At 40.6% G+C, this 24,747-nt stretch overlaps 1 protein-coding gene across 1 annotated transcript in view; it reads left to right on the plus strand.

Annotated features, from left to right (window-relative positions):
• Positions 1-15,034, plus strand: part of LOC120540557 (B-cell receptor CD22-like) — a 48,818-nt gene extending 33,784 nt beyond the window's left edge. Inside the window, exons 10-15 of the mRNA XM_039771396.1 lie at positions 358-588; positions 1,147-1,404; positions 5,684-5,792; positions 7,783-7,837; positions 13,678-13,799; positions 14,498-15,034. Of these exons, the coding sequence (XP_039627330.1) occupies positions 358-588; positions 1,147-1,404; positions 5,684-5,792; positions 7,783-7,837; positions 13,678-13,799; positions 14,498-14,579 (857 nt within the window). The 3' untranslated portion in view covers positions 14,580-15,034. The remainder of the gene's footprint in view (positions 1-357; positions 589-1,146; positions 1,405-5,683; positions 5,793-7,782; positions 7,838-13,677; positions 13,800-14,497) is intronic.
• Positions 15,035-24,747: the final 9,713 nt, after the last annotated feature.

Below are 24,747 nucleotides of genomic sequence, written 5' to 3' on the forward strand. Positions count from 1 at the left end.
GTTCATTTAATGATAACTTGTCATAGACTCTTGAAATGTAAAAGCCTCCCACAGGGCTGGCCATCATCTTAGTGATTTATGGATTTCTCTCAAACCCACCCCATTAATAGTAGGATTCTGTCTACTGTGATGTCCTGAGGGTCAATTCTGCTGGTTTGCTCACCTCAATGGTGCCACACAATGAATAACTTAACAATAAGTGGAAATTCTGTTTGGTTTTGGTTTTTCTCCATGGACCCTGAACAGGATCATCACTAGTGAGAGTTAAGACTTGACTGATTCAAACAAAGTGTACACTAATACAATCACACCTAAGCAGACCATTAAAGGTTATTTTTTTATCTTGACTTTCTGAAGGTCTAACGGTTGAAACAACAGCAAAGAAGGTAACGGAAAACGACTCAGTAACCCTGAGGTGCAAAACCAGCTGCAGTGTTTATGACAGCATCTCCTGGTTCAGAAATGGACGACGTTTAAATCACAACTTATGGGAGTATCGCATCAGCAGTGTCTCCTATGAGGACCACGCCGGTTTCTCTTGTCAGATTGGCAATGTCTCATCCCCAGAGCTTCTACTAAATGTCGAGTGTGAGTTGTGTTTTCAATATTTCTAAGAGTTTTGATGTGATGAGTAAAACTTGAATCGCTGACTCTGAGGGATGTAAGTCAGTGAAAAAAATATCATAAAAAAAATGGAAAATCGTGAAACTCTTTCCTTCATAATCCCATGTGCATGTAAGCCAAGATGTTTGATGAAGTTTGATTTTCTCCAAATACATTTTATCACAGATACTAATGTTTAATAATTTAGAAGTTCCCTTTGATTTTACAAACCATTATGGCGCACATGTGAAGCTCCCTTATTGTTGGTTGTGGTGGCAGCTTGTCCTTCCATTTTCTATGATTGCTGTACCATTCTTGGAGGCTTTGATTCATTCTGGTAGCTGGTGGCACACAACAGTAGTGAAGCTCAAGCTCACCTGAGACAGCCATCAAACTCACACATCGCCCTCTCCCTGGCATGACACTGTGCCATCCTCTTTGTAAACCTCTGAGAGGACAAGCAATAAAACACAAATCATGAAGAACATTGAAATGACATCTGTGTTTCCCACTAACCTGTCCGTGTGTCCTTCTTTATTGTAGATGCCCCCAAGAATGCATTTATCACAGTTAAGCCCTCTACTCATATAGAAGAAGGGGAGTCAGTGATGTTACATTGTAAAGCTTTGGCAAACCCACATGGCACCTACACCTGGGTCAAGGAGAACACCAGCCATGTAGGAACAGGGGAGCAACTCCACATCAGTGAGTTTAACAAAAGTCACCAGGGTTCTTATTACTGTGAAGCCACAAACAACTATGGGATGACAAAGTCTGCTGCAGTCCAACTGACAATAAATGGTGAGTATTGTGGGTTAGAGAATCAGAAATGTCATCATCACTGAGAGTATTGTGACCTCCTCCATCACCGTTTGGTTTCCTTCTGCCTCCTCTCTTTCTAAGAGTCGGTTACAGCAGATGATTTGTTCAGTTGAGAAAATCCTTGGCTGTCGTCTCCCATCATTAAAAGATCTGTTTATTGCCACCACGAAAAAGGGAGCAGGAAAGATTGCAGTGAACCCCATCCACCGCAGCAGCCATCTGTTCATTGAACTGCCTTTACAAAGGAGGTACCAGCCTATCGCGACCCAAACTTCACGCCCTCTCCACAGCTTTTTTTCCTCAAAGTATTCAGATTCTAAATAAATTTACGTATGGTTACTCCTAACTGTTTTTACTACATATAACTGGTAACTGGGCTGTTTGTCTATTGTAAATACTTCATACTTGCTCAGCCTTTAAACCTAATCAAAGTCAATTCAAGGAATGTTTCACATGCTAGAAATGATGTGATTCTGATTCTGACTCTGATAAAGAAAAGGTTATAAACGCTGCTAGGCAGGACGGCTGGACACAGCTCTCGCCATAGAGGTCCACGGTGACAACACAAAACCAGTTTAATCAGCGATGTCCTGCCATTTGCTGAACTCCTCAACATCTCAAATTTGTGCTTTCTTCAAGTACTGTACGTTTGGACAGAAGCGCAGCAGATGCTGCCCCTTGAGTAAAAATTGCACTGGCAATTGGAAGGTTGCCGGTTCGAATCCCGTAAATGCCAATAGGGACTCTGCTCTGTTGGGCCCTTAATCTGCAATTGCTAAGCGCTTTGAATAGTGAGAAAAGCGCTGTAATAATGCAAAGAATTATTATATTATTAATTATACGAAATGAGAAGAATAATTAAAACATTAGAGCAATCTACATGAGAACAGGCCATTCAGCCTGTCCTGTCTACTTAATTTTTCCAAAATAACATCAAGTTGAATTTTCAAAAGTCCATAAAGTCCCAGTGCTACCACCCCACTGGGTCACTTATTCCAAGTCAGTGGTTCTCTTGTGTGAAGAAACGCATCTTTATATTTTTGCTAAATTTAACCTTAATGAGTTTCTAGCTGTGTCCCTGCATTTTAAAGTCGCCATCTTGATCCACTACACTAATTTCCCTTCACAATTTTAAACACTTCAGTCAGGTCGCCTTTTAATCTTTCCTCCTAACTCGCCCCTGTAGCCCTCAATCAGCCCAGTCGCTCTTCTCTGAACCTTTTCTAGTGTTGCTATGTCTTTATGGAGACCCAAACCTCACATTTTACTTTCTACATATAATTCTTAACATTTACTGACATTGTCATCTGCCACAAATTCGCACAAACCTTTACGCTGCCCAAGTCCTAGAATCAGCCTAGTCGCTCTTCTCTGGTGTTAAACCCATGATTTTATAAAGCTGACGACAAACAAAACATTCAATCTCAGACACCGAGGCCAGAAACTGGGCTAATCTGAACCGTAGTCCTTTACTGAGTTCAAAAACTTGCACAAAGTTATTTTCCAACCTCACTGCAGTGCCACCTGCTGTTGAGGAATACTGTTAAACATTATTACATTCATCTCAATGCATAACATCTGGACCTTCTCTAGTGCTGCTATATCTTTATGGAGACCAAAACTGTACACAGGACTCCAGATGAGGCCTCACCAATGTGTTATAAAGCTGTTTGCCTTCTTCTGCACACTGTCTGGCAGTTAATAGTGTCAAGTCCACTGTGACTCCTAAATCCTTCTCATGAGGTGTACTCTCAATTTTCAGACCTCCCATTTTGTACTCCAACATCACATTTTTACTTCCTAAATGTACTGTTTTATGTTTACTGACATTGTCATCTGCCACAAATTCGCCCAAACCTTTCTGTTGTCCATGTCCTGCAGTCAGTCTCATAACTCTTCCCTGGACCTTCTCTAGTGCTGCTGTGTCTTTATGGAGACCAAAACTGCACAAAGAACTCCAGATGAGGCCTCACCAGTGTGTTATAAAGCCTGAGCAGAACCTCCTGTGACTTGTACTCCACATGTCAAGGCGCTAAAAACCTGACATTCTGTTAGCCTTTTTAATGGCTTCTCAACACTGTTAATTAATAAGCAGACTGACTCTGAATAGTTTTATAAGCTCACAAACTTTCCTATTTTCTAGATATGAATTTACAGCCAAAAATTATGAGGTTAGTTTTTTTGTATGTTTTAATAACTGCACAGCCCCTCTGATAATCTGCTTCTTTCCCAAACATTCATTCAAAGAGCCTCATTTTTGGTTGTTATTTACAATTAAAATGCAACTCAAAGTGCCATTTTACACTTATAGCTTGTTGCATGAAAATGGTTTTTATTGTAATGATGGCTGAACTTGTCAGCCCTGATTGAAATGAAACACCTTCACAGGAGCTTTGAGGCCTTAACGTTCCACGCTGCTCGAGTAGATTAGATTTGATATCTTTAATCCAGCTATCCAGTTAGCTCATTTCAGGGTTGCAAGGACTCCTAGAGAAGCTATGGATGCCCAAATAACCTGCACACGGTGTACATTCATCTCAAGGCTCACTCCTTCACACTTACACCCTTTAGAGATCCAAACTAAACTAATGTACTGTACACATATAGAGAGCCCTCGATAAATATTGGGACAAAGACCCTGGCAACTAGAGGCTCCAAAGGTGGTCTTTAGGCAAAAGCAAGCCTGGGCATCTTAAGGCTACGTTAATGAAGCAATGGAAAACAATGGTGACGCCAATTGTCCCAAGCCTTATGGTGCACTGAAATGGGGGGACCGTGTAGAAAAAGTGTTGTGTGACCAAAATGTGTGCAAATCCCCTTAAACGAAAGTCTGCAATGTGCACTTTAATCACGTCTGAATTGTTTGATTTGTAATTTTAAACTTTTGAACAAATCAAGGCAAAATGTCTCAAACATGATGGAGGACACTGTGAATCTTTTGTGCTGTTAGAGGGAAACTGGAGAAGGAGCTTGGGAGATAAGGAAAGATGTGCAGACTCCAGATAAATGACAACCAGGCGAGTGTTTGTACCTCTAATAAAGCACTAATAAATATGCTGGCTTGGATATTATATGGCCTTATCCATCAGTAAGTCAGTTAACTGTCAACCATAAACGGTCAGAGCCTTGGGGTCGTCCTTACTGTTTATAATCATGGAGCTTGATACTGGAACATGCAAAAAGAATTTTACTGCACTCTGTATACATGGCAGTTAAAACCCCAATAATCCTTTACTCTTATATCTGACCCACATGGCGCCCATCTCAGCAGCACCAAATGCGAGGCAGGAACCAACCCTGACACAAACTACAGTCCGTCACCGAACAGATTCAAGCCTACAGCCGCACTGTCACTTGTATGAAGCCAGTTTAGAAAAGCCAAATCCCTTCACACAGAGTCACACACTTCTTTGTTCTGTGCAAACACAACTGGAAAAGTTGCCAAGAAAGATGCAAACAGTCTGAATGAATGGATGACTAAATGCTTAAACTGTAATGGCTATCTAAAGGAACTAAATTAATTTTAAGGCACGTAGTGACAGAAGGTTAAGTTCAAGTCAATTCCATCGAAGATTATTTGACACTCTGTATGATTACAAGATAAAAATATTGTTTTGTGTGTGTGGACCACCAGGGGGGAACCAGCCGCTCCAACCCTGACAGAGACAGAAGTGGGACACAAGTGCAACACAGGCGCTTTTCTTTTTTCTCCTTTCCACATGGGAAACGCCTTCCTCCATTTTCAATGTGTACAGCGCAGTCACAACACAAATACAGTCCAGCACCAAACACTCTTCCTTCTCTCTTTTCGTCTCCACTCCTCCTGGAAAGCTTTAACTCTGACTCCCGGAGTAGTGGCTGCTGGCTCGCTCCTTTTAGAGGGCACCCGGATGTGCGCCAGGTGCTCATTGACCTACTTCCGGCAGCACATCCTGGTGTGGTGGAAGTGCTGCATCAAATGGCTTGGCAGTTTTCCAGGCACCCCTGGCAGTGGCCACAGGCCCCAGCAGGATTGAGCTTCCATGCTTCAAACCCGTGACTTTGCTGCATGCCAGGGGGGCTGCCCTCTAGAGTTCCGGGGGAGGCAATGGCCTGAATAGGCTCTCTCCCCAGACCTTCTATTATAGGGGTGTCCCAAAACCCCCGGCCGTCTGCCACATCTGCTAAACATTTTAAACATGAATTATAAAGTATGCATTAAATAAAAGAACTGTGCTGAAGCCGTGGTATCACTCGATTTGTCTTTTTTGTTTTCCAGAAAGTACGAATGGTTCAAAGAAAAAGAATTATCTTCCATATCTTCTGTATTCTTTATTGGGTGTTGTCATCCTAGCAGGACTGGCATTGGCAATTTTTGTATGTCTAAGGTAAAGCGTTCTCTTTCTCAGTTATTTTATTATTACAATTCTTTCAGTTATTTTTTTCAATGTGAGGAAGGCTTAAAGGGAAGTTAATTCCAAAGTATCACCCATCCCGTCTGTTTAGAAGAGATCAGATGAGCCGCTACATAGGCCACTGGTGGTTATATTAGACAGAACAGAATCTTCTGAAGTATTCTTCTTTTGTGACATATTTTTATGTTACTTTACTTAATATGTTATTGTGCTTAAGTATTTTATTCATTCTTGTTAATTGGTAATCATAAACTGCTTAATCCAACACAGAGTTCTAGGAGGGCAGAGGCTACAATGGCAGCATTGGGTAAAAGGCATACATACTGTACATGTAACATTTAACAAACGAGACGAGACCATCGAGCCCATCAAGTTCATTTGTACAGCTAACAGCTAAGCTGTCCTATCATCTCCTCATAAAGGTTGTTGGGGTTTCTGCTTCAACTCCATGTCTCAGTAGTTTGCTCCAGACTTTCACAACTGTGTTAAGAAGAGCTTCCTGGCTTCAGTTTTAACGGCACTTCCTCTTGATTTCCAGTGATGTCATCAAGAATGAGATTCGCCCGTAAGCCAAAGGAATGTTACTGGATCTCCTTTATCAATGACTTGGGGGATTTTATATATATATATTGTCAAAACACAAAAGAGAGCAGATTTGGGGATCCATCCCATATATTGTACACCATACAATGCAAAAATCAATAAATGGCTCCAGAGCACCGTCTGGTTCCACGTTCAAATAGGGACACATTAAGGAGGGAAGGTGCTGGGTTTTTATAGCAGCAGCGGAGATAATGATGTCAGAAGGAGGTGTGGCTAGGAAAGGGTTATGGGAACTGGAGGAACTTTATGTTGGTTTCTCTTGGGGTGATCTGCAGAAGAGGGAGAAGAAGAAAGCTTAGTGCACTTCATCAAAGCCTCCTCTCATATTCTGCCCCCAGTTAAGCCCTTAGCCTGCCTTCCAAGTGCAGGTCTGTGAAATGGTTTGCATATTTGTAGATAATGATCCACAAAGGGAGAAGATGAGACACATATCTTAAAATTGTTTCTAGCTACAAAATTGTTTCTAAATATATGCTCGAACAAAGTACTGCAAGTTCCAATTCCAATCATTAAGGCTTCAACCCAGTTGTCCCCATTTAATTCAAACCCAAAAAAGCAATAAGGGGCCACTATTTGTGCCAGCACTATGCTGAAAAGAAAACCATAAATCCCATCAGGCTGCGTTCTGCTCATGGTGGAAGGAGCTCTGTCCTACGGTGCAGTCTGTTTCACACTGAATACCACCTTCTGGCAGCCGTGAGCTTTAATCTGATTGTTCAGTTTGGCTTTGCAATAAAGAGGAAGTGGCAAAGAGGAGTAAAGGTGCACATTGAGAGAGTCGCCTTCAGAGACAGAAAGTATAAAACCATACAGGAGGTGAGAAAGGTGCCTTGAAAAGAACGACAGAGTCTGAGATGCAGGCTTTAGGGAATGTGCTCGGTAGACAGAGTGCCAGTGAAGAGACGTTCACACAGAGAAATACAGGTAAAGGGTCTGAAGGTACAAGTAGGGAAAATCTTTTAAATGATTCTATTACCTGTCTTCAAATGGTACTGTAGCTTTATATACATACAGTAAAATCTGGGACCTTGTGCTGTTGGTAGAGACATCTGAACAAAAAGATTTCATTTTGTGTGTTAGTGGAGCACACAAACAGAGAGCCGTAGTTAAAGATACAACAGGCTTCTTGGTGCACCCAGTGAGGTTTACTGGAAGCCAATACTTTATACAGACCTTTTTATGATTAAAGAGTAGGATAGTAAACTGACCAGCTGGGGGTCACTCTTGTCATTCTTTGGCAAGCATTAAACTGCCATCATGGTGGTGTGCCCATTAATGCCCGAGCACCCAGGCTACACTCATTATCACAATATTCAATTTGCTTTATAAAGCCTTCACTGTATTTCTGTTTGATTGACAGAAAAAGGACCAAGAAGACAAAGCAGCAAAACGGAGACGTCCAAGGAAGAAATGAGGTTTCATTTTTTTTTTTGTCTTTCACTTTAATTTGCTGAGTCGAGAACATGAAAATTCGATGTGGAAAACGCCGAGACCAGGATTTGAACCCAGTTTACTTGGTTCTGTCAAACAGCAGATCTAAATGTCCAACTCATGCTAACAAGTGAATGTCAGTCTTGGATGTGAGTGACATCGAGTGTGTGTGTCAGGGTGTCCCCTGGTGGACTGCAGTGTTGAGTCCTTGCTCTGTGACCTGAGATTGGTGACAACCCTGAAAAGGAGAATTCAAACGCATGTAGAGGAGTGTTAACATTCAGGCTTAGATACGTGATTTCATAGTTAGAGCGTAGTTACACCAAAGAGTCACTTACACACAGTTTTGCTTATTAAATATTTTTAACAGAGAGCCAAACTCAAAAATAAAGTAACAATAGAATGGAGTTCTCTGTGTTAGTAGACTACCTTTAATATTCCCTTCTTAACGGCACTTTACAATGTCGTGTAGTTTAAAAGAGAATCCAAATCAGCTTGTGGTGGCTCAATAGCATTCATTCACAGCTAAATACGCTTACAGTGATGTCAAAATGGCTCGGACTGATGTGCTACTGTAGGTTGTTGGTTCTTGAAGTTCTGTGACTAATTGGAGTTCACATTTCTTAAACATAATACAACCATAAATAAAAACACACATTTCTGAAGGACATACCTGATGAAGAGTTCAAATTTGAGGTTTTTGAGGTTTCAAGTTTAAATCATTGGACGCTCCGACACACGACTGAGAGCAGGTCTGAAGATGTGTCGATGAATGACACTGTCAGAGACGGGTAGGAGACTTCCTCTTAGTCCTGAGGTCGGTTTAAGTGTGACAGAAGTCCTGAGGACACTCGTATTAACTCTGTGCTTACAGGATTCCTTTATTCTTACTTTTATTTCTAGAAAAGAACTCTTTTTTTTTTTTTTACTTGTTCACTTTTGCTGTTAACGCACACTGTAAAAAATGTAAAGCTTGCCCAACAAAAAAAATCTTTGTGCCAATTTCCAATCATTTTTGTTTAGTTGGCTCCACTCTGTTTATGTAGTTATTCTTACCGACAGTCAGTTGTTAGCACTAAAAGAAATGTTTAGTTGAGCTAAAATTGGAAACTTTGTTGAATTATGAATTGTAACTAAAAGTGAACAAAATATTTTGAGTTGTTTTAACATTTGTATTTTTATATCAAACTAAAAAAAAATCTTTGTATTCAAATCTTAAACTGTTGCTCCCTGCAGAATTTTTTTCTAAGTTAAGCTAACAAAAAAATAAAACAACAACAACATTTATTTCTATAGCACATTTTCATACAAACAGTAGCTCAAAGTGCTTTACATATTAAAGAATAGAAAAGTGAAAGACACAATTATAAAACAAAATAAATCAACATTAACATCGAATAAGAGTAAGGTTCGATGGCCAGGGGACAGAAAAACAAAAACTCCAGACGGGTGGAGAAAAATAAAATCTGTAGGGATTCCAGACCATGAGACCCCCTGACCAGTCCCCTCTGGGCATTCTACCTAACATAAATGAAACAGTCCTCTTTGGATTTAGGATTCTCACGGAAGGGCTTGATGATGATGATGGTCACGTAGACTTCTGCCTTTTAATCCATCCATCATTGTTGGAGCCTCATGAAGCTTTGAGTAGGTGGAGGTGGCGCAGGTCGCCACCACAAAGAAACCGGAAAAAGAAACAGAAAAGAGAGTAGGGGTCAGTAGCGATTTTAGAGCCACCATGAATAGTTATTATGAGGAAATTGAACATATAGAGTATCAGGATTAAGTTAAATTACGATTAAAATGATTAAAATGCCATTGGAAATCAATAAAATAGGTTATGCTATTAAACCAAAGAAATCAGTCGATACCGAACAGTTCAGGCGAGCATAGTAAAGACAAAATATACGTTTTATTTTCCATACCATCAAGCAGCCGGAGAGGTGAGCTGGTGTTCAAGCAGCTGGAAGTGCCCCTCTCTGTGTTTGGCCATCTTGTATCAGGGATTCATTTTGCCATTTGTAGCAGCTGTGGGGTGAATGAAAGAGGGGAATGTACAATATATTCAATTCGAGGTGACTTTGCTCAAAGGAAATTTAAAACGGTAAACTAATCAGTAGTTGAAGTCACACGGAATTTAAAAAACTATAGAAAAATTCCCCATCGACCTTTTTCACTTTTATAGAACGTTAACAGCTCTTTGTACACAAGCATGATTCTGTTTTCCCAGTCTTGATTGTTAACATTTTCCTCTTGTATTTTATTGTTTTCTCCCCATTTCCATACTTCTGGGCTGGGCTGGGCTGGGCCTTATACAATTTGCCCGCTCTCCCAGTGTCCATGTGGGTTTTCCTTCAGGTACTCTGATTGTCCTCCCACCGTTTAGGCTGACTGGCCACTTGTGAGTGAGTGAGTGTGGGTGTGCGGGTGACAAACTGCTCCAGCTTTGGTTCCCTCTTTGCTCCATGACCCTCAATTTGAATTAAGAAGGATAGAAAATGGACATGTACGAGGTGTGATCTAAAAATACGGTGAATTATTTAAAAAAGAAACGTTTGTTGCAGTAAAAGATTTACAATCCTAGTCACCCTCAAAATACTCTCCTCCTCCACTTCAAATGCACTTATCCCAACTCTCCTGCCACTTTGCGAAGCAGTTCTGGAAGTTTTCTTTCGAGAGTGTCTTTAGTTTGGCTGTCATGGCTGCCTGGATGTCCTTAATGGATTGAAATCGTTTGCCTTTCATGGTCGTTTTCAATTTAGGGAACAGCCAGAAGTTGCACAGTGCCAGATCCGGTGAATAAGGTGGATGCGGACGCAGCGTAATGTTTTTATTCAACAGAAATTGTCCTACTAGAAGAGATGTGTGACAAGGAGCATTGTCATGATGAAGAACATTTTCCTCAGTTATTGATGTCGCAGGACGTCCTGATCTTTTCTTGTCTTCAGCCGAGTCCAATTTATTACGAAATCGATAAAATTATTTGTAAACCGTCTTAATTGTCGGTGCAGTGTCACCATAAACTGATTTTAACATCTGATGGGTTTCCTGAGCTTTTGGAAATTTGAAACAAAATGTCATGTTAATGTGTTGCTCGATATCCATTATTAACGACAAACTTGAAACACACACTTGAACTCAACAGTGGCTCACAAACGACTGACAGCATCAAACACAACCTCGGCTCTAGGATGGACCTGTCAGAACCTGTCAGTATATCACAGCACCACGGGTTCATTTAAGGGAACAAACTCTAAAGTAAAAAGGGAACTAAGAAGAAAATAAAAGGAGAAGTGAAAAAGAAAAATGCTGATCATTAAAATCTCAGTCAAAACAAAACAAAACAAAACAAAAATCTCTTTTAATTTTTTTGAAAAGTAAATTTCCAGTTTGTGAATGAGAGCAGAAAAAGAGCAGGCTGTTAAACAAAGAGCTGAGTTTAAATTGGAAAAGAGCCTCCGCTTCAAGGATGCACTGCGATAGAAAGTGGCAATGACAGCAGCCTCAGGAGTTTCAATCCACAGCCATAAAGGATATTCATGGATTTTATCCTTCTAATTTTTCAATCTTTAGATGAAATCATTTCAGGCCCCAACTAAGCTGTCACCTAAATAAAAATGTCAGCTCTGCCAATGTGAGTTGAGTTTTATAACTCACAGTAATGCATGCAACAGGATGGATGGCCTTTCTCCCACCAGTTTATTTGTAGACACAGGCGTGACGATGAGGGCGATCAGAGCTCACCTCAGTCAGGACACCAGCTGATGAATGTCACCTGTACAAAGACACACTGACTTTGGGGACAAGTGAGCGACTTGTAATGGCATGTGACTGTCAGTGGAGATCACGTCGTTATCAGTCGCTCCTTATCCATGAAGGTCTATCTAGGACCCCACTTGAACTGTGAACACAAGCCGCACAAGTCCCCCCTGAGCTGATGGAGGAGCCCTTGAGTTTGGAGTTGAGTTACAGTCATGTCACACTGAATGGTCTCATTTATATAATCTTAACAAATCGAGGGCCGTCATGGTGGGTTTCTGTGACACAATTCTGAACTCACAATTCATATCGGGCAGAGAAAAGCAAAGCGTAAACGGGATTGTGGGGGCTCAGTAGCTTTCATTCACAACAGAGTCCAATTCAAGTGATGTGAGAATGGCCTCCGTTTGTGTGCGCTGGTGGTGCAGGGTCTGTCTCTAACTGAACGTAAAGCTTTTGAAATACACCCAATAGGAGTAGTACCTAATAACTACCAAAAGAAAAATGACTGTTAATACAAAATGACTGATACTAGGATAAAATCACTGAGTGCGTTTACATGCACACACACACAAAACCGGAGAAAGATGAGGAACCCAGTTAAGGCAGAAACCTGAATTCCTAAAAACCTCCGTTGACACGTGCAAGTCTGCTCCTGGCGTTCTTCTTTGACTAAGCGCTCTGATGTCATTGTGGCGCAACCGCCAGTGTTCATAATGCGAATCAGCTTTGACTCTGGTTGGGGATATAAAAAGTGGATAGGATATCATTTACTTCACAGCACATGAAGGACTAAACATATTTATTAAACACTGGAAATGATCTGGTCAGGTTCATGGAGGTTCATGCAGTGTATGAGGTTCAAATTTAGGACGTGCGCAGACTACAGAATCCTAAAGTGTAACCCAGTTAAGAGTTTACATGGATACAGAACTGCGTTACCCACAGAGAAGTCTACATCTGGTGGGCGGTTTTCCCAGAAACCAAAAATCTAGTTTCTCTAACTGGACTAAGGGTTCCTGTAAACATCTGGGTTATTAAAGTGCACGTAAATGTACCGACTATTAATATCATCTTATAAAATGACAAAAGCAACTGAAATAAGTTAATAATATTAGACAAAGCCCGGTAATTCATTACTATTACATCAGTAACTAAGAAATTGGAAAATAACTAATTTATTTCTTAATGGGAATACCAAAGGTGACAATTATGTTAAAGATTTAAAATTAAAATAAAAAAGAAAACATATAAAATGTACAAGTTGGTATGACTGTTATCAAGGTTAAACTGAAAGAGAAAACGAATGCGTAGTTGAAGTTGTCCAAAAGGTTTCTATCTATCTATCTATCTATCTATCTATCTATCTATCTATCTATCTATCTATCTATCTATCTATCTATCTATCTATCTATCTATCTATCTATCTATCTGTTATATAGTGCCTTTCACATATCTATCTATCTATCTATCTATCTATCTATCTATCTATCTATCTATCTATCTATCTATCTATCTATCTATCTATCTATCTATCTATTATATAGTGCCTTTCACATATCTATCTATCTATCTATCTATCTATCTATCTATCTATCTATCTATCTATCTATCTATCTATCTATCTATCTATCTGTCATATAGTGCCTTTCACCTCTATGTCTTTTTCCTTATCTATTCATATTATACTCATATTCATATCCTATCTATCTATAGGGCATGTGTCTACATTATTCAATTGCAGTGTATCATTTATATGCAGTATATTATACGATGGTTTAACATCACTGTATTTATTTATCAGATTATTGGGCCTTTCCTTTCTGTATATATAGTGCCTTTCATATCTAACTATTTATGCAAATTGAGATCTTAGCAAATAACAATATAGACATTGAAGATGTGCAGACATAACTTGAGCACCAGTCCCTCGAGGGTTGAGGCTGAAGTCCTAATTTTAAGGCTCAGATTATTTATGATGTTTTGAAATCAATTAGGTTTGGCCTGACTATATCTGTGGTCAAATTGTTGGTGTCATTGATTTTTTTTTCTTCATTTTTTAAAGACTACCATAAGTCCCATCTATGAAGACATACCCAATGCTGAACCTGCTCAACAGAACAAAGAGGAAGACGAGCAAACTTTGAACTACATGTCTGTGCAGTTTAAATCTCACCCTAGCAAAACGTGAGTAGGACCTTTAAAAACATTTGCGTCTTTGTTCTTGTAATTCAAACTGTAATTCTTACAATGCAGCACAGCACCCCCTGGTGTTGGTCATTACAAATGGTGCTCCTTGAATTATAATTGAGTCAAGAAAAGGAACAAAGGATGTAATTTCATATTCATGGATTTCCTCACCACTTCCATCCAAATCAAGCTACAAGCTCCACGGGTCTCCATATTTGTAAAATGACAGCACAGGCAGGTCACACGTGAGGGCGGCAGTTCATCTTGAACCAGCAGCTTGTGCTTTAACCACAAGACCACAGAGATTACTTACTCTTACTTTGTTACATTGCTGTTACAATTGACCACATTTCTACATAAGTGAAAGTCCCGACACCCTAAATGACTCACATGGGTGATGTAAAATAAAGACTTCACCACTAGGGGGCCACACGCTCTACTAAATGGCTGAGTCAGAGCAGCTCCGAAGTGTTGAAGTCTCCACAATGGGCATTGTGTTTAATCCAAGGTGGATTCATCTTTCACCTCTCACATATCCTAAGCTTTGTAAGGCAGTCTGGGGGTCTTTTTAATGATAAGCAATGTGAACCCCACCTCAAGGGGTACAAGGTGAAAAACTCCTCACGGTACATACTGAGTTACACTTGGTTTGTCTTATTCACATTTTGTTTTATTTTCTTGATTTTTTTTATAAGAATGCAAGACAAAGAAGAGGAAGAAAAGACAGCAGACAATGATGGAGACATCATCTACACAGCAGTATTCATAAAGCGATAAGGTGTGTGTGTGTGGCTGTCTTTGAACTCCGACAGCAGAGGCTGCGATGAACGCAGCTGGATTGTTGGCTTCTGTGAAGTGACTGCATTGATCAACGATGATGTCTGCAATCGGACAAATAAAATATCTTTGTGACCCTCTGAGGTGTACGTGACCAGCGGCCAGCTGTGACCCCACAGGTCAGCCAATAGACCAAGCAGATCTTAAGGACGTGGGCACTTTCAGTGGATTTCTTGACAGAAAGAGTAAGATCAACATTGACATTCATGCACAGGGGCCAACGAGGGGACTTTCTCTGTCATAAATGAATTAGTAAAATACTGAAAAGTGGGAGAATCCTTGAATGGGAAGAGTTTGGACTTTGCATAAAATATACTAAAAATACATTTTGGATACCAGGTGACATTTCCTGTCTTTTACTAAAAACATTAAATAAAGTTGGATGTTCAGCTGAATTCATATTTATGTTCCTAACATGTCTGCTAAAGTCAGGCCATGCAAATCCAGTTGTCTGCTCGTTTGTTCTTTTAAAGCAGAACAGCAGCCATCGGGAATCTGTGAACTGTGATTGACCGACATCTTCTCGTTTTATTATGCAGTACTAGCTGGGCTGGCTATGAAATATCCCAAGACAACTGGCATCTGTTATAATGCCATCGATCAATTATTGCTTTTTCTTGGCTTTTTTGAAGGTCACTACAAAGCACAAATTTGCATAAAACTATTTTTTTACGCAAACCATGTTTTCTTTAACAATATGGTGAAAATAATAATCTTTACATTCATATAGCACTTTTCTCACTAATCACAGAGCTTTATATAGTGAGTGGAGAGCCACTTCAACCACCTGGATGATGCGACAGCAGCCATTTTGCAACAATACACTCACCACACATTAGCTGTTAGGCAGTGAAGGGGTGAGAGATAGCGAGTTAAAGACAGGGGATGATAAGGGGGCCAGAAGGACCAGGCCATGGTGGGCAACTTAGTCAGGACATTAGGATACACCCTGCAGCCACACTTCAGACCACTGGGTAAGTAATCCCTGCTGGCCTCACCAACATCTCTTACACTGGCAACCAAACCTTCTCACAGATGGTCCGCCATCCGACTACTGGCCAGGCCTCATCATGCTTAGCTCCCGGTGGATGACCCCTTCTGAGGTGCAGGTGGGAAGCAATACTTTTTTTTTTTTTAACCAAGGTCTAATATTTTTAGCAAGCAGAATGATGCAGTGGTTAAGGCTTTGAACTTCAAACTCTGGGGCTGTTTGTTCAAATCCCACCACTGACAGTGTGTGACCATGAGCAGCAACAATAAAACCATTGACTATACTATACTATTGTGAAAGATGGCCGGCCGTTTATCCCGGCCAATACCCCCAAGCCGCCAGGTGGAGCCCTCCTTGTAGCATAGAGGTCCCAGAAGACCAGCAGGGCATCATGGACAATGTGGTTTTTATGCACAGCCCTGCTGGATGCCATAGGGGCCACAAGAGGGAGCTACAGGGAGGACCGAGGACTTCTTTGTGCCCTATGACCCGGAAGTTCTTCATAGGAAGAGCGACGGGCTTCTGGGATGAAGAAATGAACTTGTACCTGACCCGGAAGTGATTGAGAGTCACATGGACTGGGGATGGAGAACACTTCCGGGTCAGGAGATATAAAAGGACTGTGGGAGCTCCCAGACGGCGAGCTGAGCTGGGTGGAAGGATGGCAACGCGTCTGGGAGATGGAGGATTGGTTTATAGCAATTATTGTGTGTATTTATGAGTATTGTGGAGGAAAGGGTGTTTTGTACACTGTGGCGAATTAATAAAGTCAACCTGAGGACTTTTACCTGGTGTTTGGAGTCGTGGACAGGGGTTCAAGGGAGCGAGAGCGCCCCCTATCTACCACACTATACTATACTATACTATACTATACTATACTATACTATACTATAGCACAGCTTTATACAAAGAATGGAGCTCAAAGTGTTTAAGAAGATGCCAAAGAAGAAATTACATGCAAAGAAAAACAAATTAAAATTAGAGAAGAAACAGAATGCATACTTACATAAGACAGATATACTGTATGATTAACAGAAATAGAGAATATTGGTTTTATTTTTTTGATAATAAGAGTGGACAGAAAAAAATAATACATCCAGTTACGCTGGAGGCAAAAAAAAAAAATCTGCAGGGATCTGAGGCCAAAAGAGCATCCAGCCCCCAATGGGCATTCCACCTAAAATAAATGTTCTTAAGTTGTGCTTTATTTATTTATTTATTTATTTATTTATTTATTTATTTATTTATTAAGGTATCCTCTTAGAGGATTTGACACAGTGGGTCTCCTGGCAGGTCTGGGTGTCCACTTACATTCAGACACTCGAATGAACATCACTGGTGGCTGCCCAGGACTTTGCTCAGCTGCTGTTGGTGATGTAGAAGGCCACCAGACAAAAGTAAAAATGAATGAAGAGTATGATGATTCTGTGCATATCGAATATATTAAACGCAGCACTAAATTTTATTTACAAGAAGGCCCAATTAAAAACAGTCAGATTTTAGGAGTTTTTTAAAATGATCCACAGTGTTAGCCAGGCGTATCTTTATTAGTAAGATATTCCCAATTTTTGGTGGTTGCAGTAACAGCAGAAGCCGCCTCACCACTTCTTTTATGTTTGGCTCTTGAAATAATAAGCAGACCACCATTAGAAGATCTAAGATTAGGACACAGAATGTAGGGTGACAGGCACTACCAAAATATAAGAAGGAGCAGATGACTTAGAGCTTTACATACCATTAGTAATTTGTTAAAGCTAATGCTAAAAGATACGGGTAACCAATGCAACAACGCTTAATCTGGTGTGATGTGCTCAGGTTTTGTTCTTCTGGCTACAATTTGCGCTGCTTCACTCTGGACTTACTGCAAATGATTGCTGCGTTTCTTAGGTAGTCCTGCCAGGAGTTGTATCCAGCAGGGGACGCACTTTCTCCCCTGGCATGTGTGATGCAGAACTGACTAATGCCAATACCATCCCTTTTGTACCCATGGCGGAAATAATTACGAGAGAGAGAAATATGGTACAAAAAGAGATATATGTGTTTAACTTGCTTTAAGAGATAACATTCATTCAGGGAATATAATGCATAATCCTGTATACATACTGTACGTATTCAGGCTGGAGGGAAGCCAAGGGACATCCCAGCCAAGTGGGATAACACTGACACACAGATGTCCCCTCCAGCAGCAGGGAATGACGGTGGCAAAGTGAGACGCTTCGGACGTCGTGCTGGATCCTCATCATTATAAACACTCACATATTTACATATTCATAAAATTCTTGTCAGATATTAGCAACTACCAGAAGAACTAACTGGTTATTAATTCCTTCACCTGTTCTCATCATTTATCTCAAACTCTATAGTTTTTTAACCATATTGGTCAAGCAGACATCAGCACTTTTTAAAATAACCTGCTTGTGTGTCCTTCACGTGTCCATCTCTCTGTCCCTTCTGATGGCTGTAATTTGTTCATCTCTTTGCACGTCTGATTCTGCATGGCTTTGTGAAATACATTTCACAAATTCTACTGGCACTAATAATCTTCTTGCTACAGGAGTGCATTACAATAATCTAGTCGAGTACAAACAAAAGAGTGAATTAATTTCTCAGCATTTTGCAGTGATGTACAGTAAGAGGTTTCACTTTTGCGGTGTTCCTTGCAGTCTTAGTGAGCTGGTGAATGTGCGATAAAAGTTGAGATCAGAGTCATTAGCCATCTTTACACCTAAATTCTTTACTTCCACCTTGACTTTTAATGCTAAGGGATCAAGTTTATTTCTAATACGCTTCATTATTTCTGTTTCTTTCTCATTTCACTTCACCTGCCTGTACCACTACTGGAAAAGAGAACTGTAACCAGTTGTATCTTAAACATTGTAAGTCACCTTAAATAAAAGCATCAGCTAAAAAATGAGTAATAATAATATTAGGAGGTCACTGAAGCTGCTTACTCTTGAACATGCTGTACACAATTGTCCTTGAGTAAAACATTCCTGCATCAGATCAATTTCTCTTTCTTTTTCTGTTTTTCTTATTTACTTGATACCATTGCGTGCTCCCCAACTTGACTTGACTTGACTTACAACTTATTCAAAATTCGGCTGCCAGGATAATAACCTGCTGTTCTAAATCCACTGAAAATATCCCACCGATTCTCTCTCCCTGTTAACTACTGAATACGATACAAAATCCTGCTTTTAACATTTAAAGCTGCCCCTATCTCACTGACCTCCTACAGACGTTTACTCCTCTCACTCACTCAGATCCTCATCTGCAGCTCGACTTTCTGTAGCACACATCAGACTCTGTTCTACAGGTGCTCGAGCATTCTGTCATAGCGCTCCTCGACTCGCCAATTCTCTTCCCTCTCATATCCGTCAACTCGACTCAATAACACGTTTGAAGACTGCCCTCAAAACTTATCTCTATGAATTGAACGCGGTTACTGCCTGTTATCTTTGTATGTTTGCTACTTCCTCTGTACCCTTATTGCTTTTTGATTTATTGTTCTCTTTGTTTTTATTCTTTTAATGTTGTTGAATTTTATTGTAAGGTGACCTTGAGTGTTAAGAAAAGCGCCATTTAATAAAATTTATTATTATTATTATTATTATTATTATTATTATTATTATTATTATTATTATTATTATTATTATTATTAAGTCCTTTAAGTTTTGATTCTGCAGTCCAGCCTAATCACTTGTGATGAAAGAAACGTTCTTTTTCAAACTGCTGAACAGCATGCGATTAAAACTAGAACTTCTCACTTGTGCTTGGCGTTAGTAAGAGGAAATCATTAGCAGCACATCTCAAGACGTCACTTCAGTCCTCATTAGGGACGCCTTCTTGAGAAGTTAACTCAGTGGTGTCACCCACCCAGGGGAGCCTTCAGACTTGAACTGCTGTCTCACAAACACTTGCAGCCTGAGGTGAACCTGACTTGGAGTTCAGATTCAAAGACGTTGCAGCAAAAGGTACTGTGGACTTTCAAATCTCATTTCTTGCAGAAACAAACAATGATGTGCAGCTTTAAATGGTTAAGCCTGACTGTGAAATTAAACAGAACAAATATGAGATGTTCCAAATAAATAATAATAAGTATTGAGAAATGAATGGTCATGAAAATATTCAAATTTGTAATATAATGTAAAGCAAACAAATTAGGGAGGTAGGGTGGCAAAGTGGCTATTGTTACAACCACACAGGCCTGTGGATTTGGGGTCAAATTGTGCAGTTTGCATGTTCTTCTCATGTCTGAGTGCTGTGACTGTAAGTTGATTTAATGAGTGCCCGCAATGGACTGGCATCCCATGCAGTGCTGATCCCTGATTTATGCCCGTTACTAACATGACTGTCATCACATATTTTTACTAATGAAGATTTTCATTTAATCTAATCAGTCAGTTGCCTGTGTATCCATGTCTGAGTGCCCAGATGCCCGTGGCTGTGGTGTGCCACATAGGTCTGTTCTTCTTATCATTTCCTTACAAACTTTTGCTACTGTCATTTTTGCAATTGTAGATTCTTTTTAATTGAATAGACTGGTCAGTGGAATTTAAACTTCAGATGTACACTTGGCTTCACCGCCACATTTCCCAGATACAGAAGCTGAGGACAAAGAGCCTCAAAGAGTAGGAGACATCCATTTGTTTTCTGCTTACTGTCCTTGAATACTAGTCGCAATGAAAGAGCAAATTGTGGACGTCCACCACAAGACGCACTAAAACACTCACACACAAACACTCGGCCAGTTTAGAGTGACCAGGCAGGCTAACCTGCATCTTTACAGGATGTGGAAAGAAATCAAATTAGACAGAGAAATACTGTATGGCAGAGACATGTAAAGTGACCAGCAGAGGATCTGAATCCAGAACTCTCACAAATGGCAGTCGCATCAATCAGACGCCTGCCACTAACAGCAGTCAAGAGAACATCTCCATTAAAGGTCACTTCTTACAGATGTAGTGACTTGAGGAAGTGACTTGAAACTGACAAAAGTAATTGACGGCCATCATTGTTTATTTTGCATTCAACAAAAATCCGACTTTGCTTTTGAGTTTTGATTCCAATATTCCAAATCACAGCACAATGATTTCCATAACAACTCAATAACATAATAACACAAATGAAAAGTTTAAACTAAAACTTTTAAAAACGAAGATATTTTGTCTGTGGAATCATTTGTTGAATCCCATTTTTATGCTAGAGCTGCTGAACTTTGGTAATTTTGGAAAAAATGCAGCAACGCAGTTTGGACAAATATATGATTGGACCCCTTCACTTAATTCTTTGTTGCACAACCTTTAGAGATTGCAGTCACTGGACACAAGCGACTCCTCGAGCTCTCCATGAGCCTTCTGCGCCTGTCCACAGGTGGTTTGGCTCACAGATGGGTCAGGTTTAAAGGGGTCTTCCTTCTCCAGACTGCATGGTTCAGATCTATCCATAGATGTTTGATGGAACTCAAATCAGGGCTCATAGAAGGCCCCTTCAAAATAGTCCAATGTTTTGTTCTTCACCATTTTTGGGTGCTTTCCGATGTTTGTTTTGGCTCCTTATTCTGTTTGAGGGTCCATGACCTGCGACTGAGACAGAGCTTTCTGACACTGGGCAGGACGTTTCACTCCAGAATGTTTCCATAGTCTTGAGATATAATTGTTCTCTGCACTGACTCAAGGCAACCCATGCTGGACCTCCTCCATGTATCACAATAAGTCTGGTGGTCTTTACTTTGAAAGCTTCATTTTCTTATCTGTGGACATCGACTTGATGTGATTTGCCATAAAGCTCAAATTTTTATCTCAACTCTTCAAGGGACTTTCGCCCAGAAGCATTGTGGCCTGTCAGCATGCATTTGAGCAAATTCTAGTCTGTTTTTTTTACACTGGAGTTCTCCTGGGTCTTCTCCCATTGAGCCCACTTTCACTCAAAAAGTGATGGATTGTGCCATCAGACACTGATGGACCTTGACCTTGGAGTTCAGCTTGTGTCTGTTCAGAAGTTGTCCTTGGCTTTTTGTCTGCCATTCATTCTCACTATTCTTCTGCTCTTTCTGGGGTCGATTTTCCTCTTGGCAGGTTGGCTCCAGTCCCAAGGACCTTAAACGCCTTCATAATATTTGGAACTGGTGTCACATGAACATCAAGCTGCTTGGAGATGGTGGCCTTCTAGCCTTTGCCATTAACATGCATGTCTATCATTTTCTTTCCGATCTCCTCAGACAGCTCTCACTTCTGCTTTCTCTGGTCCATGTTCACTGTGGGCAATACAGTACGATGGCCCCAAACAGCAGAGGGGTGACTTTTCTCCATTTAAACAGAAGGAATGACTGATTGCACAATTGGAGATGTTTGTGATACGAATTCAAGACAGCAGCGAATTTGAAAAATCACTCAAATCCAATTACTTAGGATCTCTTCTAGGAGTCCAGGCAATTTTAGAAAGTCTCTGCATAATAAGCAGCACGTGATCTCTTGTGACACTTGCTTTGATTTACTCGACCTCCATTTTTCAAACCCATCCTAATTGTTTTAGTTCAGAGTTATAAGAACCCTGTGTCTTCTTAGGAAGCCATACAGGACAGGACGTTAGGCTATCGCAGGTCTCACTTACATTTGGCCTGGTCACTGTCATGGAATAAATGGAGATCACCTGCTTGTTCATGGGGCGAACAGTCAAACTCCACACAGACAAAGACCAGGCTGGGTTTCATAACCAACTTTCTATAACTGTGAGGAAGACGCATTAACCACTGCAACACCACACCACCCTGCTGAAGGTTCTGGAGGTTTCAGTGTTTCCTGTGGAAAAACATCTATGGTCAGCCTCATGAGTCAGTGTGCACTTTATGTCAAGCAGAGCTCACAAACACAAGACCCACACACACAGAGAGACACACACCACACCACAACTTCTTTATTCACAGTTTGGTCTCCGGACTCAAAAGTCACCAACACATCAGTCAGACCAGCAGTAGGAAGTGCAGCTCACAGGCTGAGGCACTGGGCCTCTCGCCACAAGGGTGCCATTTCAGTCCCTGTGTTTGCCCCATTGCCAGGTTTCTGGGCCCATATTGCACGAAATATACATACACGTAAATATTATTTATTATTAATCTATAACTGAGAAAACAAATTTTATAAATTCCATTTTTTCTAAACGTTATAAATCTTAAACAGCAGAGAGTCAGCTGGAAAAAAGTCAAAGTGTTGTCAATGGTAATGGTGACGTCATCAGTGATATTAAAAATAATAAAAATGGACCTTAAATGGGTCTCGTCTTAAAAATGAGAACGAATGCCGATCAGTATCTAAAGATGAGACTGAATATCCAGTCCTCATTGCCCCGCGTTTCATGATATATGGTCACAGGTGTCTATCATTCATCACCACACACCTCAGATGGGATGATTCCTGATGCCAGAGCCTCCCCAATGAGGGGCCGCATCTTCTCAATTATCCCAGCTTATTGGTCCAATTTTGATGTCCCTCATTTGAGGCAATGATAGAATCCTCCTCCTCTTCCTCTTGAGCAGACTTCAGGCCCACCACACTTGCACTTTCATGCCCTCTGAAGCCAAATATAGATTCCCTCGATTCTTAAAGTCAGCCCAGTCAGCTCAGTTCAATGCTTCTCCAGGAGTCAATCATTATTTGACATGGTCTTCATTTTTTTATTCTCAGCCAAAAATATGTAAAGATCAGGAGCACAATAACCACCCGCTGTGAGTTTATGAAAACTGAACACATCCAACATTTTATGATGCCACTTCATCCATGGGAGGTGCACAGGCATTTGAGGCCTACCTGTAAGGATTAGATGTATCAGGAGCCAGTGCTGGGCTGAATGTCCCCCCTTTGTACGACACACATAAACACATACAAAGTGGTCCAATAAGCCAAACATGAAAATCTTAGGAAAATGTGGGAAAAAAACAAACAAAGGGAGATGGGCCACCAAAAACCTGATCAGTTTTGGAATGCTTGAACTCAAAACTCATATACGTCTCCTCATGTGACTTTATATTTCAGGTGTCACAAGACAGCATGTATCTCTTGGTGGTTTTGGTCGTAATTTCTTCTGGATCCGGTGAGTTTATTTATTTGTTTTGCACAATGTGATGGCAGACAGTCTGTAGTTCCTGCTGGCTGAGTGGTCCTTCTTTTAACTGCTGCTGTTCGTTTGTCCATATTTTACTTCTTTCTGACTTCCTGACTACTTGAGTGACATAAGGATGGCCCTCAGTTGGTGAAACTGCCTCACTAATTCTTTTTGATAGACATTACTGTACGTCTCAGGCCAACAGGACTTTTCATTTCATCTTGTGTCTTCACAGCTTTTGTAGAATAGTCACAGTCACGTGTGAGCCGCTCAGCCCCTAACACTTGTACCACCTACTCTGACAGTAGCCTGCCTTGCCATTTACAGTAGCTGAGTGAAAGTTGTTTTGGTAAGAAAAGCGGAAGCTCTTCACCGAGTCTACACACTTCACGCTGTCTAGTCTGCTGAATGAACTTCAGAAGCTGAAGGTGTGAAGAATGGTGCAGACGGTCAGATCTCTGCAGCAATGAGCTCAGGCCCAGGCAGCCTGCTCAAGAGTCCATCTTGGTGTTACAAATGAGACGAGACCTCAGGTGACCCTAAGCTTAAGAACAGCTTTGCAACTCAAGTTTGTATGTAGGTTGGGACTGAAAATGTGTGTCAACGGGAATATCTGCAGGAATGCATAATGCTTTATTACCCAAGTTGAGTTCCAACTGAAGTGGACATTACTGAGTTGACATTCACAGTTTTCAGCTGGCGCAACCTCTTAAGTCAGATTTCCAAATTAGAAACTGAGGGCTGCTCTGTCAAGTCTGAGTTTGTCCAACTTCAGCTTATGATATAATCCAAAATGGCAACATACACAGTAAAACTTTAGTTGAAGTTATAGTATTATACTGTTTATTAGCACTTCTGTCTATTTGTAATAGTAATAATAATTATAATAATTCTTTACATTTATATAGTGCTGTTCTTGCTCTTAGACAGAGTGGAGCCACTTCAACCACCACTAATGTGCAGCACCCAGCTGGATGATGTGACGGCAGCCATATTTTACACCAATACACTCACACA

Source organism: Polypterus senegalus, chromosome 12, assembly GCF_016835505.1.
Source record: "Polypterus senegalus isolate Bchr_013 chromosome 12, ASM1683550v1, whole genome shotgun sequence".
In the NCBI taxonomy this organism is placed as follows: domain Eukaryota; kingdom Metazoa; phylum Chordata; class Cladistia; order Polypteriformes; family Polypteridae; genus Polypterus; species Polypterus senegalus.